The sequence below is a fragment of the Macrotis lagotis genome, chromosome X, assembly GCF_037893015.1.
Source record: "Macrotis lagotis isolate mMagLag1 chromosome X, bilby.v1.9.chrom.fasta, whole genome shotgun sequence".
Classification (NCBI taxonomy): domain Eukaryota; kingdom Metazoa; phylum Chordata; class Mammalia; order Peramelemorphia; family Peramelidae; genus Macrotis; species Macrotis lagotis.
This window is the reverse complement of record NC_133666.1, coordinates 184308492-184325364: the sequence shown is the minus strand read 5'-3', so window position 1 is coordinate 184325364 and position 16873 is coordinate 184308492. Positions and strand designations below refer to the sequence as shown.

At 39.5% G+C, this 16873-nt stretch overlaps 2 protein-coding genes across 2 annotated transcripts in view; both read left to right on the top strand.

Annotated features, from left to right (window-relative positions):
* The window catches only part of LOC141502440 (integrin alpha-M-like), a 64412-nt gene extending 53153 nt beyond the window's left edge, over positions 1 to 11259 (top strand). The window contains exon 31 of the mRNA XM_074207187.1: positions 11182 to 11259. The gene's annotated coding sequence lies outside the window, so the exon portion shown is untranslated. The remainder of the gene's footprint in view (positions 1 to 11181) is intronic.
* LOC141502441 (integrin alpha-D-like) overlaps positions 772 to 16873 on the top strand; it is a 39782-nt gene continuing 23680 nt past the window's right edge. The window contains exons 1-5 of the mRNA XM_074207188.1: positions 772 to 915; positions 11182 to 11287; positions 11977 to 12080; positions 13552 to 13622; positions 13793 to 13907. Of these exons, the coding sequence (XP_074063289.1) occupies positions 885 to 915; positions 11182 to 11287; positions 11977 to 12080; positions 13552 to 13622; positions 13793 to 13907 (427 nt within the window). The 5' untranslated portion in view covers positions 772 to 884. The remainder of the gene's footprint in view (positions 916 to 11181; positions 11288 to 11976; positions 12081 to 13551; positions 13623 to 13792; positions 13908 to 16873) is intronic.

Sequence of the window (16873 nt, the reverse complement as noted above, 5' to 3'; positions counted from 1 at the left end):
CAATTTTCCACACTTCATTCTTCCTCTCTTTTGTCCACACCCTCCATTCCATTAGAATATTCACATAAATTTCCAAATGACTCTCCAACACTAGCATAATAAGGTCAAAGACTTAGAGCAAAGGATTGGGGTTGATGTATTTCCTTTAAGTTTTCTAGTCAAACTTTCCCTTTCCTACTAATAACTTTTTATTTTTATTTATTTAGAGTTGTTTTTGGACAGTTAAGTGGTTCAGTGGATAAAGTGCTGGGTCTGGAGTCAGGAAGGATCATCTTCCTGAGTTCAAATTCAACCCAGACCTTTACTAGCTATGTGATTCTGAATAAGTCACTTAACCCTGCTTGCCACAGTTTTCTCATCTGTAAAAATGAGCTGGAGAAGGAAATGAAAAACCACTCTGGTATCTTTGCCAAGGGTTAGGTGACTTGCTTAGGGTCATACAGCTGGTAAGTATCTGAGGCTGGATTTGAACTCATACAAGCAGAGCACTCTCTATTTCCATTGTGCCACTTCAGAAGCTATAATTGAAGACCATAACCCTAAACACTTACTTTTGTTTTTGCTGTGAGGAGGGAACCTAGGGCTTTATTCAAATGCTATCAGTCGAACTCACAGGAGAAGATCTAAGTAAGAAATTTCCTCTTTGAAGGGATTGATTGGAGGAGGATTGATTGAGGAGATTGATTGGAAGTTCTTTCAGTTGTTTCTATTTTTGGCAATTCCTTCCCCGCCTCTATCTATGAGTCATTAAGAACTTCCCTCCCTGGCTATTGGTCTACAAGAACACTTCTCTTCCTCTATTTCTGTGGCTGGCCACTGATGTCTAAATCAGCTGGGACTTGGATGAAGATTGGAGACCTACAACTCCCCTCAGCCTTCTGTCCATGGAGTTTGCAGCACTTGTCCTGCTAATGGGTGAGGGATGCTCCATTGTGTGGGTAACTTAGTTTGGAAGGAGGGAGGGTTGAGAAGGATCAGTCAATTTGAAAGTGAGAGCTAGCTGGTATGTGAAATTCTGGACATCTAGTTCCTACTTAGGATAAAGTATGAATTTGGTAATTGATGCTCAAATTTGGAACTGCTCAAGAACTATATAAAAGGAGAAATGCTGCCTGTGTAAACACATTTCAGAGAAGCCTAGTCTAAACAAAATTGAAAAAAAATTGAAAACTTCTAGAATTGAATATGTCTTTGAATTATCCTACTCTGATCCTGTAGTATTTTGCTTGAAAGAATTGAAAGTAGGTAAGGGAAAGATGATTGGTGAGAAGAATTAGGGTGCCAAAGCAACCAAATACCAATGTGATAACTTACTCTCTGGGACTATCAATGGTTTCTGGAAAAGGCTGAGACATGTAGGAAGCAATAAAAAGAAATATGAAGGGACATTTGAGAATGGGAGACAAGACTTCTAAGGCAGTTATGACTGAAAGGAAAAGACCCTGACTTCTCTTTCTCATTTCTTTAGACCCTTCTTGTTCCTTCCCCTCTATCTCAACTCCAAAACCTTGAAAGATATGTTGGAGATGCAATGGATAGGGAGGGGGGAATCGTGTTAGGCCATATAATCTTGCTTGACTGTCAATTCAATTTGGGACAGCTCTTTGATCTTCACTACCTTTGTGAGACTTGGGAGTGTACCCTTTTCTCAAGAAAAGCCAAAACAAACTTTTTTTTTTTGCTCAGAGGAGTCTATATTTTTTTAAGTGGATTTTTATCCCACACAAGTAATACCATGACATACAAGTGTCATACACTGGCCCTGGAGTTAGGAGTTTGGAGAATCTGGGCAAGTAAGTCACTTTATCCCATTACCTTACAAAAAAGCAAAAAAAAAAAGATACAGACTAGATTTATTTCTTTAGGATTATGCCCTAAACCCAAATCACTCTGGCTCTCATTAGATTGTCCAATAATAAGTCCCAGACCAAGCTTGGTCTTTGTTTGGTTCCTAATTAGCTCAGAGTGAATGTAAATAGCAATTATTTCTGTTTTGACCAGAAACCCTGGGAGGTTTCCCCTCCCAGATTGATTTTTTTTTTACCACTGTACTAGAAGTCATTCTTTGTCACATTTCTTACTTAGACTTAATCACTGAATGAGTGTTACTTCAGTTAGACTTGAGACCTGGGAAAGACCTCAGCTTAAAAAGTCCAGTCTCCTACTACCTTTGGGGCCATCTTCAGTCATCTGCTTCTATAACTTGTCATTGGACCCAGATAATTCCAGCTAGATCCACTAGTCTCCAGAGTGAGGCTAGTGACTTTGCACAGCCCTCTCCTTTATTTAAATGCAATTCACTTGTATGTCACGGTATTACCTTTGTGTGGGATAAAAATCCACTTAAATATAGACTCCTCTGAGCAAAAGAAAAAAAAAGTTTATTTTGGCTTTTCTTGAGAAAAGGGCACAAAGGTAGTGAAGATCAAGGAGTTGTCCCCAGTTTACAGTCAATCAGGATTATATGGCCTAACATGATACCCCCCTCCCTAGGGCCCCCTCTCCTCTCTCTTCTAACTTGATTGGCTAAGGTTTTCCAGAGCTAAAACTTTATGCAAAGAAATCTACCCTGTAATAAAAAGAATAAAATGTTTTCATAGACTATTACCTCACCATCCAGATGGTGCAATCTGGATATCAGAGGATATCAGAAGAAGATTTCTAATGATCCTTTGTTGTCTATCTAAATGAATTAATGTCTGAATATGCAAGATCTAAGAAAATCTACTATCTTCTTATTTTTAGCACTTATCATTTAACAAGAGGTTTATGAGCTCCTTTGGAATGCAGGGTTTTCCCCTGAGAACAGTCTCCTGTTCTCCCCAGTAAAGATAGTTTTATCATCAAATAAGTGACTAACTAAAATCTGCAAGGTCTCTAGAAATAGTCCACTGTTTCCCCCACAAAGGGAGGCTTAGAATGCAAGGTCTCTCTCCCTCTTTCTTCTAAGAATAGTCTGTCTTTGTTTTAATGATTCTTAACCCTGAGAGGACTTCACTAGGAATATTAACCCTTAAATGGTTTTTATTGGAAATATTCCATTCACCTTCCTGATGTCATGATCCACATCCAGAACAAAAGACATCTGAAATTATGCATATTTCCTTTCAATCCCCAAAAAACAAGAAAAAGAGCCACTTTCCCTCCTATTTGTTGCCCCCCTTATGTCATCATTTCATGTAAGCCCTTCACCCTTTATCTTGTCTTTTGCAGATTATACTTCACCCACTGCATGCTAACTTCTTTTAATTAAACTTCTTTCCCAATGGTGGACTGAATCAACTTTCTTCTCTTTCTTCTCACTTCCTTCTCTTTCCCTACCATCGGATTTCCTCCCCTTTACTGGATTGAATCAATTTTCTTGGTAACCTAATCAAGGGAATCAATGGAGTTCTCAGTTCTCATTCTCCACCCCTGGGCAGCATTTGACAATTAGTTAACCAATCCTCTCCCCAACTCTTTTCCAACAATGGACTTAGTTGGAAACATCTTTAAAGTATTAATGATGCTTATAGTTCTACGTCACAGGACTGAGTTTCAAAATAGATAATGTAGGTAAACTTTGTGATCCTAAAGACAGAGAAAAATGAGTATTTCAGCTCACTTTTCCAGAGACATTTTCATCATATACTTCCAGTCACATTATTTTTCTTAGAGACCAAGGAAGAAGAAAAAAGATATAATGTTTTGTGATATAACAATAGCTAATATTTATATAGCTTTAAGATATATAGCTATTTTTTTCTAATCTATTTTGGTAACAATTCTAAGAGGTAGGTATTATTATTACCCTTCTTTTACTGGTGAAAAAAAAATGAAGCTAATAGAAGTTGTGACTTGTTTTCATTCACAAACCTCATGTGAGAGATAGGATTTTAATTTGAATCTTCCTAACTCCAGTGGGGCAGGTAGGTGGCACCATGGCTAGAATTCCAAGCTTGGAATTAGAAAGACTCATCTTCTTGTGTTCAAATTGCCTCAGTTTCCTCATCTATAAAATGAGCTGGAGAAAGAAATGGCAATCTATTCCAGTATTTTTGCTAAGACAAACCCAAACGGGGTGGTGAAGAGACGGAAACAACCCAAAAACAATGGAAACAACTTCCTGATTCTAGGTCCTGTTCATTGTCTACATTGCTACCTAGTTGCTTTAACTAGATAACTTATGATGCCTATCCCATGTTGAAATAAGAAACAGACTGATTATGCCTTTCAGGTTCCCTTTGTGATTCTGCATTATCCATCCATTCATTAATTATGAAAGCTCCCCAAGGTTCTGTACTTTGTCCCTTCTCACTCCCCCACCCTCCCTTCCTTCCCCTCTTCCTCCCCTTCCTTCCCTTCCTTCCTCTCTCTCTCTCTCTCTCTCTCTCTCTCTCTCTCTCTCTCTCTCTCTCTCTCTCTCTCCCCTCTCCCTCCCTCCCCCCTTTTTATCCATCTCCTTCATACCTATGACTTAAATGGTCACTCATGTGACCTCTTCTGAGTTTCAAACCTGCATTTACAACAGCATCTTCATCTGGTTGTTCCCATGACACTTTATCACTTTTCCCCAAACCTGTTCCTCTTAAGAACTTCATTTTTGTTAGTAATAAAACCTCTTCCTCAATCTCCTTGTCACAAAAATCAGAGACACCTTTGATTCTTCCTCTCTCCGATAGAAAATTAGTTGCCCGGGGTGGCTAGGTGGCACAGTGGATAGAGCACCAGCCCTGGAGTCAGGAGTTCAAATCTGAGCTCAGACACTTAATAATTACCTAGCCGTGTGGCCTTGGGCAAGCCACTTAACCCCATTTGCCTTGCAAAAACCTAAAAAAAATTAGTTGCCAAATTCTATTGATTCTATATTTGAAAAATCTCTTGCTAATTTTTCCTCCTTTCTATTCCCATTGACCTTTCCTAGGTCAATCTCATTACCTTTTACCTACACTGTTGCTAAATCTACAAACTGTTATCCCTGACCCCTTTCTAATTAATCAAACATACTGATGCCAGACTTGTGTTTCTAATAGCACTGTTCTGTCTACTCTTCTCAAAAACTTTCAGTATCATCTCCTGAATAAAATTCACACACCCAAGTCTAACTTTCTTTTTATTTTATGATTTATTTATTTTCATATTAATATAATAATCTTGATGTGAAAGTAAACATAATCTACCCTCACCCAAAATGATAGAGAAACCTCAAGAAAAATCAAGAGGGGAAAAGAAAACATTCTTCAGTTTGTAATCAGATATCTCTGATTCTGTCTCTAGGATGGGTTGCATTTTTATCATAAATCCATCAGAGAAGTTGGTTCAATATTTTTTTCCCCACAGTTACTATTGTTAACAATTTCCCTCCATTCTGTTTCTCCCCACTCCCATTTATTCTATTCTCTCTCTCTCCTTTCACCCTGCCCCTCCTTTTGTGTTATATTTGACTATCCTCTTCCATGATCTTCCCTCTCTTCTATCTGCTACATCTCCCCTCCCCGTCCCTTTCTCCCATCCCTTTCCTCTCCTTTTTCCTCTAGGGTAAGATAGATTTCTATACCCTACTGAGTGTGTGTTATTTTCTCTCTGAGCCACTTTTGATGAGAATGAAGGTTTGCTCCCTCTCCCTCCCAGCCCCTCCACCTTTCCACTTGCAAAAGCTTTTTCTTGACTCTTTTATGTGAAATATCTTAGCCGATTCTACCTCTCCTTTCCTTTTCTCTCCTAGTACATTCTTTTTTCACCCATTGACTCCCTTCTTTTAATATAATTCAGCTCCCTCCTGGGTCTTGTTTATATATGCTCCTTCTAACCGTTCTAATAAATGAGAAAGTTCATATGAGTTATCAGTATCTTCTTCCCATGTAGGAATACAAGCAGTTCAACATCATTAAATCCCTTATAACTTGCCCTTACCATTCACCTTCTCTATGCTTCACCCAAGTCTTGAACTTGAAGATCAAACTTTCTGTTCAGTTCTGTTCACTTCAATGGCAAAGTTTGAAAGTTCCCCATTTCCTTAAGTGTCCATCTTTTCCTCTGAAAGAGAATGTTTGGTTTTGCTTGGTAGTTGATTCTCAGATATAATCCAAGCTTTTTTTGCCTTCTAGAATTCCAATCCCTTACAAACCCTTAATGTAGAAGCTGCTAAGTCCTGTGTACTCCTGACTGTAGTGTCAAGTTAATTGAATTGTTTCTTTCTGGCTGCTTGTAATATTTTCTCTTTGACTTGGGAGTTCTAGAATTTGACTATAATATTCCTGGGAGTTTTTATTTGGGGATCTCTTTCAGGAGGTGATTGGTAGATTCCCTTAATTTCTATTTTAGACTTTGCTTCTAGGCTATCAGGGCAATTTTTCTGGGGAATTTCTTGAAAAAATGAAACTTGGCTCTCTTTTCCTGGTCATGACTTTCAGGAAGCCCAATAATTTTTTTAATTATCTCTTCTGGATCTGTTTTCCAGGTCAGTTGTTTTTCCAATGAGATATTTCACATTTTCTACCAGTTTTTCATTCTTTTGGCTTTGTTTTTATCATTTCTTGATTTCTCACAAAATCATCAGCTTCCTTTAGCTCCATTCTACATTTGAAGGAATTATTTTCTTCAGAGAGCTTTTTTAATATCCTTTTCCTCTGACCAGTTCTACTTTTTTAAAGCATTCTTCTCATCATTGACCTTTTGGACTGCTTTTTCCACTTAACCTAAACTGGTTTTTAAGATGTTATTTTCTTCAGTATTTTTGGTATATCCTTCAGCCTCCAAACTGATTTTCAGAGTTTTCATGATTTTTCTACATTGCTCTAATTCCTCTTTCCAGTTTTTCCTCCACTTCCCTTACTTGATTTTCAAGGACTATTTTGAGTTCTTCCATAGCTTGAGAGCAATTCCGATTTTTCTTGGAGGTTTTGGATACAGAAGCTTTGACTTTGTCATCTTTTGAGTGTATATTTTGATCCTTCTTCAAACCAAAGTAATTGTCTATGGTCAGATTTTTTTTTCTATTGTTGTTTGCCCATTTCCCAGCCCATGACCTAATTTTAATGCATTTCCAAAATTTTTGAGTGTTTTTGGGATACCCCCCTCAGGGACCTTAAATTCCTTCAAGCTCTTATAAGAGATTGTGACTGCTCTCCTGGCCTGTGCTCTGGTCTGTGGATGATGGCAAGCATTCCTCTCTGTCATGAAGCTGTGAGGAGCATCCCTGTGGGACTATAGTAGTATAGGGGCCCAGACTGTGATCTGGATCTGAGTAGGGGCAAAGTAGCAGAGTCCTGCTTCAGGGTTAGGAGAGAAACCTTTTCAGTCTGTGGGTTTCATCTGGAACCAGTTGCTAAATGGCTGCACAGTTTCCCTTGGGGATGCCCTGAGGCCTGCATTGGCCTGGGCTCCATGTACACTCTGCTATAACTGTTTTCCTTTCCACTGACCTTCCAAGTTGTCCTTGATGATCCCTGGTCTGAGAGGTCTGGAAATCCTCTCATGCTGCCATGGACATGGGTACTCCCAGGGACCTAGGTGCCTCACAGGCTGTTCCTGAAAGGTTGGAGCTGGTTTGCTCTAGTGCTTCAAGGCCTGGACTTTGTTGTGGCTCTTTCTGCCCAGTCCTGGTGGAATAGACCTTTCCCATGAATCTTCCAAGTTGTTTTGGGCCAGAAAATTATTTTACTCTGTCTTTCTGTGGGTTCTGCCACTCTAGAATTTGATTACAGTCATAATTTTACAGCTTATGCAGTATTCTGGGGAAGAGCTTCTGGGAATTCAGGCCTCCATGCCACCATCTTTCTTTCAAGGCTGGCATAGTAGATAGTGTACTTGACTTAAAATCAGAAGATAGGAGCATGCAAAGAAAGCAAGACAGGGGCGGCTAGGTGGCACAGTAGATAAAGCACTGGCTTGGAGTCAGGAGTACCTGGGTTCAAATCCAGCCTCAGACACTTAATAATTAGCTATCTGTGTGGCCTTGGGCAAGCCACTTAACCCTGTTTGCCTTGCAAAAACCTAAAAAAAAAGAATGAAGGACAAACAACTATAGGATAAAATGGAAATAATCAACAGAGGGAAGATGCTAGCCTTTAGGGGTATTAGGAAAGGTTTCCAGTTTAGCCAAAAGTTTTTGCTGCCACAGCAACCACAGGAGGGCCTTGAAATTCAATAAATGTAGGAGCTTTTTAGGGATTAATTAAATGTTTAACCAAATATAGCAGGCTAATTTTAAGTTGATAATTTTTGTATGGCTCATGAGAGATACTATAAATATCTAAATGACCCTTGGCAGAAAATAAACTCCCCACCTCTGCAATTGTAGAAGGTGGAATTTTAACTTGGAATTGAAGGAAGGTAGAAAAGAGGAAGAAGATGATCCAGGTATGGAAGACAGCTGATAAAAAATGCTCTTCCTACCACACCACCCCCTTCTAATATCTTGTTTGAGACCAGTGTCACTGGGTTTCAGAATTGGGGGAGGTGGGGAGCAGGCTGAAGACTGGAAAGTTGAATGACTGAAAATTATATAAGATTTTTTATTTGCTCCTGAGGGAGATAGGGAGCCAATGGAGTTTTATTGTGTGAATGAAGGGTGTGTGTGACATGGTCAGGCTTGCATTTTAGGAAGATGACTTCAGTTGCCAGGTGGAAGTCTGACTGGAGTGAGGAGAAACTTGTGGCAGGGAGACCTGCAGGCAATTGCAATAGCCAAGGTATGAAGTGATGAGTACCTCTACGTATGAGTAGCAATGTCAGAAGAGAGAAGGGCAGAAGTAAGAGATAAGATGAAGGTAAAATCAACAGGTCTTAGCAATAAATCAGATAGTGACAGACACACAGAGAAACTGAGATAGAGATATCAGCATAAAGGGGATAATTGGATCCAGAAGGGCTAAGAAGATCTCCAAGTGAAATCTATTTAGAGCAAGAAGAGAACCCAATACAGAGCCCTGTGAAATGCCCATAGTTAACAAGCATGACCTGGAACAGAGGTGGAGAACAAATCTGAGAGTTTTTGAGGGATGAATTAATTAAATGTTTGACCACATATAACCCACAAATGATATTTTAAATATTCAAATTACCCTTGGTACAAAAAAGGTTCCCTATTCCTGACCTAGAAGAATATCCAGAAAAGGAAACTGATGATTCAGTATATAGGTAAGAAGAGAGAGAGAGTGATGTTATGAAAACATAAGAAGAAAACATCAAGAAGAGAATGATCAATAGTGTCAAAAACTGTAGAGAAATAAGACTGAGGATTGAGGAAAAAGTCACTGGATTTGACAATTATAAGATTGTTAATAATTGTGAAGGACATCCTTTTGGTTGAATGATGGAGGTCAGCATCCAGACAATGAGATGTACAGAAGTGGAGGTACCTACTGGAGAGAGCCTTCTCAGGAAATTTAGCCATGAAAGAGAGGAAAGCTGTGAGATAAAAAGTGAGATGACGAATTAAGGAAGGTTAAGTATGAGAAAGACTTGGGTATATTTTCAGATAGTGGGGAAGCAGCCAGTAGAAGAGAGTGGGAATGAAAAGGGGAGCAATTTTCTGAAGAAGGTGGAGAGGAATGGGATCACTTGTGCATGTTTCTTGACTACCTCATTAGACAGACAAGGAAGAAGGAGACAGTGACAGAAGGCATACAGATAATATGAGATGAGGAGAAAAGAAGAGCTCTCATGAGTGGCCTCAATTTTTTTCAGTAAAACATGAGGCAAAATTCTCAGCTGAAAAGGCCGGGGAATGAGGAAGCCATAGAAGATTTGAGGAAGAATGAAAAAGTTTGGAAAAGTCATCATAATGATTTAGATAGGAATTCAATTAAGGAGGGGAAAAGAATTGCCCTGATAGGAGGGCCTAGTTGAAGTTATGTGACCAGTTTGTTGTGCACACAGTCATAAAGATTTTATTTTTTTTTTTCATTTTTTTGAGCTGTGTGTGAACAAAAGTAGCAGGTGGTGGGAGTGATGTAAAGGCTGAGGATCAGTAGAGCAAGATCAATGATGTGATAAGGTAGCAAAGACTCAAGAACAGGAAAGGGTAGGGTTGAACTGGTTCACCAAGGGGTCAAGTTGGGGAAGTGGGAAGAGAGTAACTAGTACTGGAGTGTTTAGTCTGGGAAGGAACTGAAGAGACCAGGGTCATGGTATGGACACAGAACTGGATTTTAGACTACTATGCAGAAGGAAAGATCGAATCAAGTTAGATTATGCTCACATAAGAGAATTTCAGGTTCATGAATATGGAAATTCCTCCAATGCAGACCACAGTACAAGCCATACACACACACACACACACACACACACACACACACACACACATACACATTCACAGTTATGTGGGCAGTTAGGTGGTGCATTGGATAGAGCATCAGCCCTGGAATTAGAAAGACCTGAGTTCAAACCCAGCCTCAGATACTTGATACTTATTACCTGTAGGACCTTGAACAAGCTTTTTAACCCTGATTTCCTCATATACAGGGCTATCTCCAGTCATCCTGGTCCATCCCTGGCCACTGGACTCAGATGGCTCTGGAGGAGAAACTGAGGCTGGTGATTTAGCACAGCACTCCCTTTTTCAAATCCAATTCAGGTGCTGGTCATGGCATCATTCATCTTTGATGTCATGGCCTTCTTTTGAGAATGAAAGGACCAAACATCAACAGAAGTTATATAATGTACCATCCAATAGTTATTTTTGGACAAGCCATTTTCCTAGGTAAATTACATAAGCTACACAAATCCCAATCCTTTGAAACCTAGCAAAGTGTCTTAGTAGATATTTAGTGGTTTTGGGGGGTTGAGTAGCTGACTGAATAAGAATCAAGAAAATTAATTCCTCCCTGATTTACTTACTATTCCTTCAACAAGAGACTTCATCTCCCCACTCTGAGCATTTTCATTGACTGTCCCCTATCATCCCCCCATGCCTGCTCTCCTTTCCTATTTTTACCTCTTGGCTTACTTCAAGTTCCAGATAAAAATCCTTCCTTCTATAGAAAGTCTCTCCCAATGCCACTTAACTCTGGTAACTTCTATCTGTTGATTATTTCCAGCATTTCCTGTTTGTAACTAAATTGTTTTCATGTTGTTTCTCCCATTGGACTATAAGCTCCTTGAGAGCAGAGATTGTCTTCTGACTTTCTTTAGGATGTCATTTAGGACAGTGCTAAATACCTGTTTATTGACTTAACCATTTTACCTTCCTCCCTTCAGCTTTGGCCTCTTCTCATGGCTTCAACCTGGACACAGACTATCCTGCAACTTTCAAGTCAGATGGAGCTGGATTTGGACATACTGTGGCCCTGTTTGAGGGTTCTCGGTAAGGATAGGGTACAGTGCAATCTGAAGGTGTTTGTCTAGTTCTTGTCCTTCATTATTGAAGAAGACCAAAATGACATCCCTATGTTAGAGACAAATTACAGTGAGTCAGACCAATACAAGCTCAGAATGCTCTACCACAGGTCTGGCTCAAATAGAACACCTGGGTGGGTGGGGTTCCAGTGTGTAGAATGCTGGGACTGGAATCAGGAAGATTTCAGTTCAAATCCAGCCTCAGACACTTATTAGATGCATGACCCTGAGCACATTACTTAGGTCTATTTGCCTCAGTTTCCTTAACTGTAAATTGGGGAAAATAATTGAAGCTAAGATAATTCTTGTAGGATAATTCTGATGATCAAATGAAATCATCATTAAAAAGTGCTTGGCTCATAGAAGGTCCTATATACTTGTTCTTCCCATTTTCCCCTTCTCTTCTTTCAAAAGTTTTCTTTTATTCTGGGATGTAAGAGAAAGTCACAAGCAGCCTTTTGTCTCTACTGGAATTGGGAACATTCTCAAAATGATACTAGGAATTTCAAGGAATTCTCCCCTCTTAAATATGCAAATATTCTTCTCTGATGTCCCCATTTCTCTCAGGGTGATATAGCTTCCTCCTCCAATAATGAGAATTTTTCTGTGACTTTTTCCTCTCTTTGATAAGCACCCAGTTTCCACTTCTCCCCACAGCCTGGTGGTAGGAGCCCCCTTGGAGAGGACATCCCCTAACCAAACAGGGCAACTCTACAACTGTGAATATGGCATCGGACATTGTAGCACCATCCCCATGCAGAGTGAGTAAAGACTGTCCACAGATCATGCCCTGCCCTGGATCCTGTTTTCTGCTCCTAGCTCTTAACATAGCTGTCTTCTTCTTCTTCAGTCTTGGTTCTGTTTCAGAGACTTGAAGTTCTACTGGAAATCAGGCTTTTTTTTTGCAAGGCAAAGGGGGTTAAGTGGCTTGCCCAAGGCCACACAGCTAGGTAATATTAAGTGTCTGAGGTCAGATTTGAACTCAGGTACTCCTGTCTCCAGGGCCAAGTGCTCTATCCACTGTGCCACCTAGCCATCCCAAAATCAGAGTTTCTGCTTTCCATCATTTAATTCATCAGCCTCCAAGCCCTGTTGCCATCTCTGTCATCCTATAGCTGACCCTGTTGCATTCTGAGCTTGTATTGATCTGACTCCCTGTCCCCAGTCCACATCCCCCACCTAGGTCTTTCTTTTTTTTCTCATTATTTTATTTTTAATTTATGGAATAAAATGGGCATTTCTATAAAATAGTATAACAAAGATGATTGACAAGGAAATAAATCTATTATGTACAACTAACTATTCCTTTTAAATGTATAATAAAGTTATCATGTAAATTTCTTTTTTTCCCCTCATCTCCTCAACTCACCCTATATTAGACACAAATATGTACATATAATTATCTCTTCCATATCAGGGGGGTTAGGGATTTAATGCCCCCTCACTCTGGAAAATCCATGTAAAATTTTTGGTTTTCTCTTTGTATCAGAGAAGTCTGAATTTTTCCTTTTTCTCTTATGGGATGTTTATAGTACCTCATTGTAAAATTCAGATTAAGTATTTGGTGACAGACTCTCTGTTCTCTGTTGGCCTTTGTGTGTCATCTGTAACCTCTAAAAACTCCCCCCCCCCATTCCCATTTAATTTCTTAGTGCCAACCCACAATATAGCAGAACCATGATGGGGAAAGTTGCAATGTGGAAGAGATAACTTTATATATAAAAATCATTCTATACATACTTCTGTTCTATTTATACACTATACATACTATACATCAGTTCTATCTCTGGGTTGCAGATAGTTTTCTTTCATATGTCTTTTGTAACTGATTTGAATATTTTTAATTGTCAAAATAATTATCAAAATGATTTATGTCCTCAAGGTTTTTCTCAAAACAATATTGCTATTACTGTATACACATTCTCTTGGTTCTGCTTACTGTTTTTACTTTGATTTCCCAGACTCCACATATTTTTCAGGAAGACAGGATCATAGATTTAAAGAGATGGAAAGGACTTCTAGTCCAGTCCTCTCATTTCATATTTGAGAAAACTGAGATCCAGAAGGATTAAGTAACTTGTTTAAGATCACTCTCATCTTAGAACTGCTCCAAATCTATTGTGCTTGTTCATGTAGTATATACTATCTTGACCTGAGTAGGCCAAGGAGGCAGCCCCTTTCAGCCCCATGCTCTCTATTGGTGTCTGATCAAACATGTCTATGTCTCTTTAGTTCCTCTAGAGGCAGTGAACATGTCCCTGGGGCTCTCTCTAACAGCTGGTACAAACCCTTCACAGATTCTGGTAAGTTGGTCTGAGTCACAGGAGGGTAATGGGGCCCTGAAGGTAAGGAAGAAGTTGGTGTTGGAAGAAACAATATCACTATGAGGAAGAAAGTGGGAGTCTTGGGTTAGAGCTCAGGTGAAACCCCCTGGGACTCAATACAACCTCAATTTTTTCCTTTGGCTCCTTAGACCTGTGGACCCACAGTACATCAAACCTGTGGGATGAACACTTATATGAAAGGTTTCTGTTTTGTGTTGAATTCAAATCTGCAGCAAAATCAGAAGTTCCCACCAGCCCTACAAGGTAAGTGACTAGTGGAGGCTAGATAAGATTCCTTTGTGAAAAATATGAGCAGGGATTCTTTTGAAGAGGAAAGGAATGGGGAAAATACTCTGATTATTAATTTATAGGACAAGCATTAAGCTCCTACTATATACCTAGCGCAGCTAGGTGGTACAATGGATAGAGTCCTGATCCTGGAATCAGAAGGATCTAAACTCAATTCCAATCTTGGACACTTACTAGTTGTGTGATCTTGGGCAAGTCATTTAATCCTGATTGCCTCACATCCAGGGCCATCTCTGTCATCCTATAGCTGACCACTGAACTCAGATGACTCTGGAGGAAAAAATGAGGCTGATGACTTAGCATAGCACTCCTCTCACTGAAATTCAATTTATGTGCATATCATGGCATCAGCAATGTGATGTCATGGTCTTCTTCAAGAATGAAGGAAAAAGGAGGGTTAGGTGGCGCAGTGGATAAAGCACCAGCCCTGGAGACAGGAGTACCTGAGTTCAAATCCAACCTCAGACACTTAATAATTGCCTAGCTGTGTGGCCTTGGGAAAGCCACTTAACCCCATTGCCTTGCAAAAACTAAAAAAAAAAAAAAAGAATGAAGGAAAAAAATAACAACTTAATACCCAACACTCTGTGTTAAGTGCTGAGGACAAATGACAAAAAACAAGATAGCCCTTTTCTTCAAGGAGCTTATATTCTATTGAGGAGAAACATGTAAATAAGATAAGTAAATATTATAGACAAAATGAAAACTGTTATATCAGAGGAAGGGAAAGTGTATTACCAAACCAGGTAATAGGTCTAGGTCTCAGATAGGAGGGGGTACCTAAACTGAGGTCACCTAAGAGGCAGAGATGAGAGAGAATATTCTAGGCAAAGGGGAGAGAGTCTACAAAGGCATAGAGAAGAGGGAGGGAATATCTTATATGAGGAGTCCTATGTAGTCAGTCAATAAACATTCATTAAGCCATTATTGTATCAGATCCTATGCTAAAGGCTTGGGAGACAGGCAAAAATGAGCTCCTATTCTAATGGAGGAGACAGCATACAAAGAAAGAATGATATGCAAACAAGATATGTATGGTGTAAATGGAAGATGCTTTCCAAGAGAAAAGAGAGAGGAAGGAGGGAATAGGCATTTATTAAGCAGTGACTATAGTCCAAGGGTTTTGCAAATATTACCTCATTTGGGGCAGCTAGGTGGTACAGTGGATAGAGCACCAGCCCTGGAGTTAGGAATACCTGAGTTCAAATTCAGCCACAGACACTTAATAATTACCTAGCTGTGTGGCCTTGGGCAAACCACTTAACCCCATTTGCCTTGCAAAAAACAAAACAAAACCTAAAAGAAAAGATATTACCTCATTTGATCCTCACAACAATCTTATGAGGTAGGTATTAAATCGATCCCCATTTTACAGTTGAGGAAATTGAGACAAACAGCGGTTAAGTGACTTGCATAGGATCACACTTGCTAGTAATTCTCTGAGGCTCAGAATTCTCTGAGGATTTGAATTCAGGTCTTCCTGTCTAGATGACAGAACAGGAGGTCAAATTTGGAACCTAGACCTAGAACAAGAAGACCAGTTTGACTGGAATATAGATTATATGAAGATCATCATTTTGGATAAAGGAGACTGTGGAGATAGAGTATAAGACTAGTTAAATTTCACCAGAATCTTCCATAATTTGAATGAACTGGGCAGCATCTGATAGTAATAGTGTTGTTATTCAGTTCATGTCTGACTCTTCATGACCCCACATAAGCATGGCAGATCCTCCTATTCTCCACTGTCTCTCCAATTCTGTCCAAGTTCACATTCAATATTTCCCTATCTCTACAATATCTCCTCTGAAGTCCTCTTTTCCTTTTGCCTTCAATCTTTCCCATCAAAATCTAATAAGTTCCATCTTCTTGTTATGTGGCCAAAATATTTAAGCTTCAGCTTCAGCAGTTGACTTTCCAGTGAATAATCTAAATTAGTTTCCCTAAATATTGACTGATTTGATCTCCTTGGAGAGGCATGCAGCTAGATTAGAGAATATGTGTGTTTATAAGCATGGGAAGGAAGTGAGGCAAACTATTGCAGTAACATCCTGCTGATCCAGATGGAGAGTTGGAAAGTGGATCTTCATCCACCTTTCGTGAGCAACAGATCATAGATCTAAAGTTTGAAGGAAGCTTAAAGGTCATCCCATCATTCTATAGGTCTTGACATTCATGCTTAATATACATGTCACAGACTGACAAGATTAAGTTACTTTTGAGTTTGACATTCAACTATGGCAAGGTATACAATCAAATTTAGGAGAATCAATCAATCAGAGTACTTGACAAGCTTGGTCCCATCACCACTATCTTGGTTCTTGTCTGTTATCAAAAAAGACCAAAATGACATCATTATGTGTGAGACAAATGCGTGTCCAATTGTGACTGATCAGATCAATATGAGCTTGGCATGCTCTGCTACAGGTTGGACACAAATAGTCCATGTGAGCACCTAGGGTGGGTACTCTAAACTTATATATGTCAGGTTTCCTTTGAGCTACTTCAATTCTGCCTTCCCTGTAAGACCCCTCCCTGATGAGGACATGCCATTCTAGGTGGTCAAGCTTGGTCCCATCACCACTATTTACAATACAAGTCAGACTATAGAGGATAATTTCTTGACTTAGAATATTTTCCTTCCTTATATACCTCCTAACTTAGAGGTCATTCCTTCCAATGTCAAGGAGGCCCTTGGGAATGCTCTTTGGGGGAAAAGACTATTTCCCTTTGTTTTTCATATCCGGAATTATCTAGCCAGTTTTTGACACATGTTGGGGTCTTGAAGAAAAAGAAAGACCCTTCCCACTGTCATGAGAGGGCTTCTCTTGTGCTTTGGAAAGAGTTGAAGGACTAATCCTGCTTTGAGAAGAGGCAAGGAACAGAGAAAGGAGCAGGGTCCTATATTTAGATATGTGGAA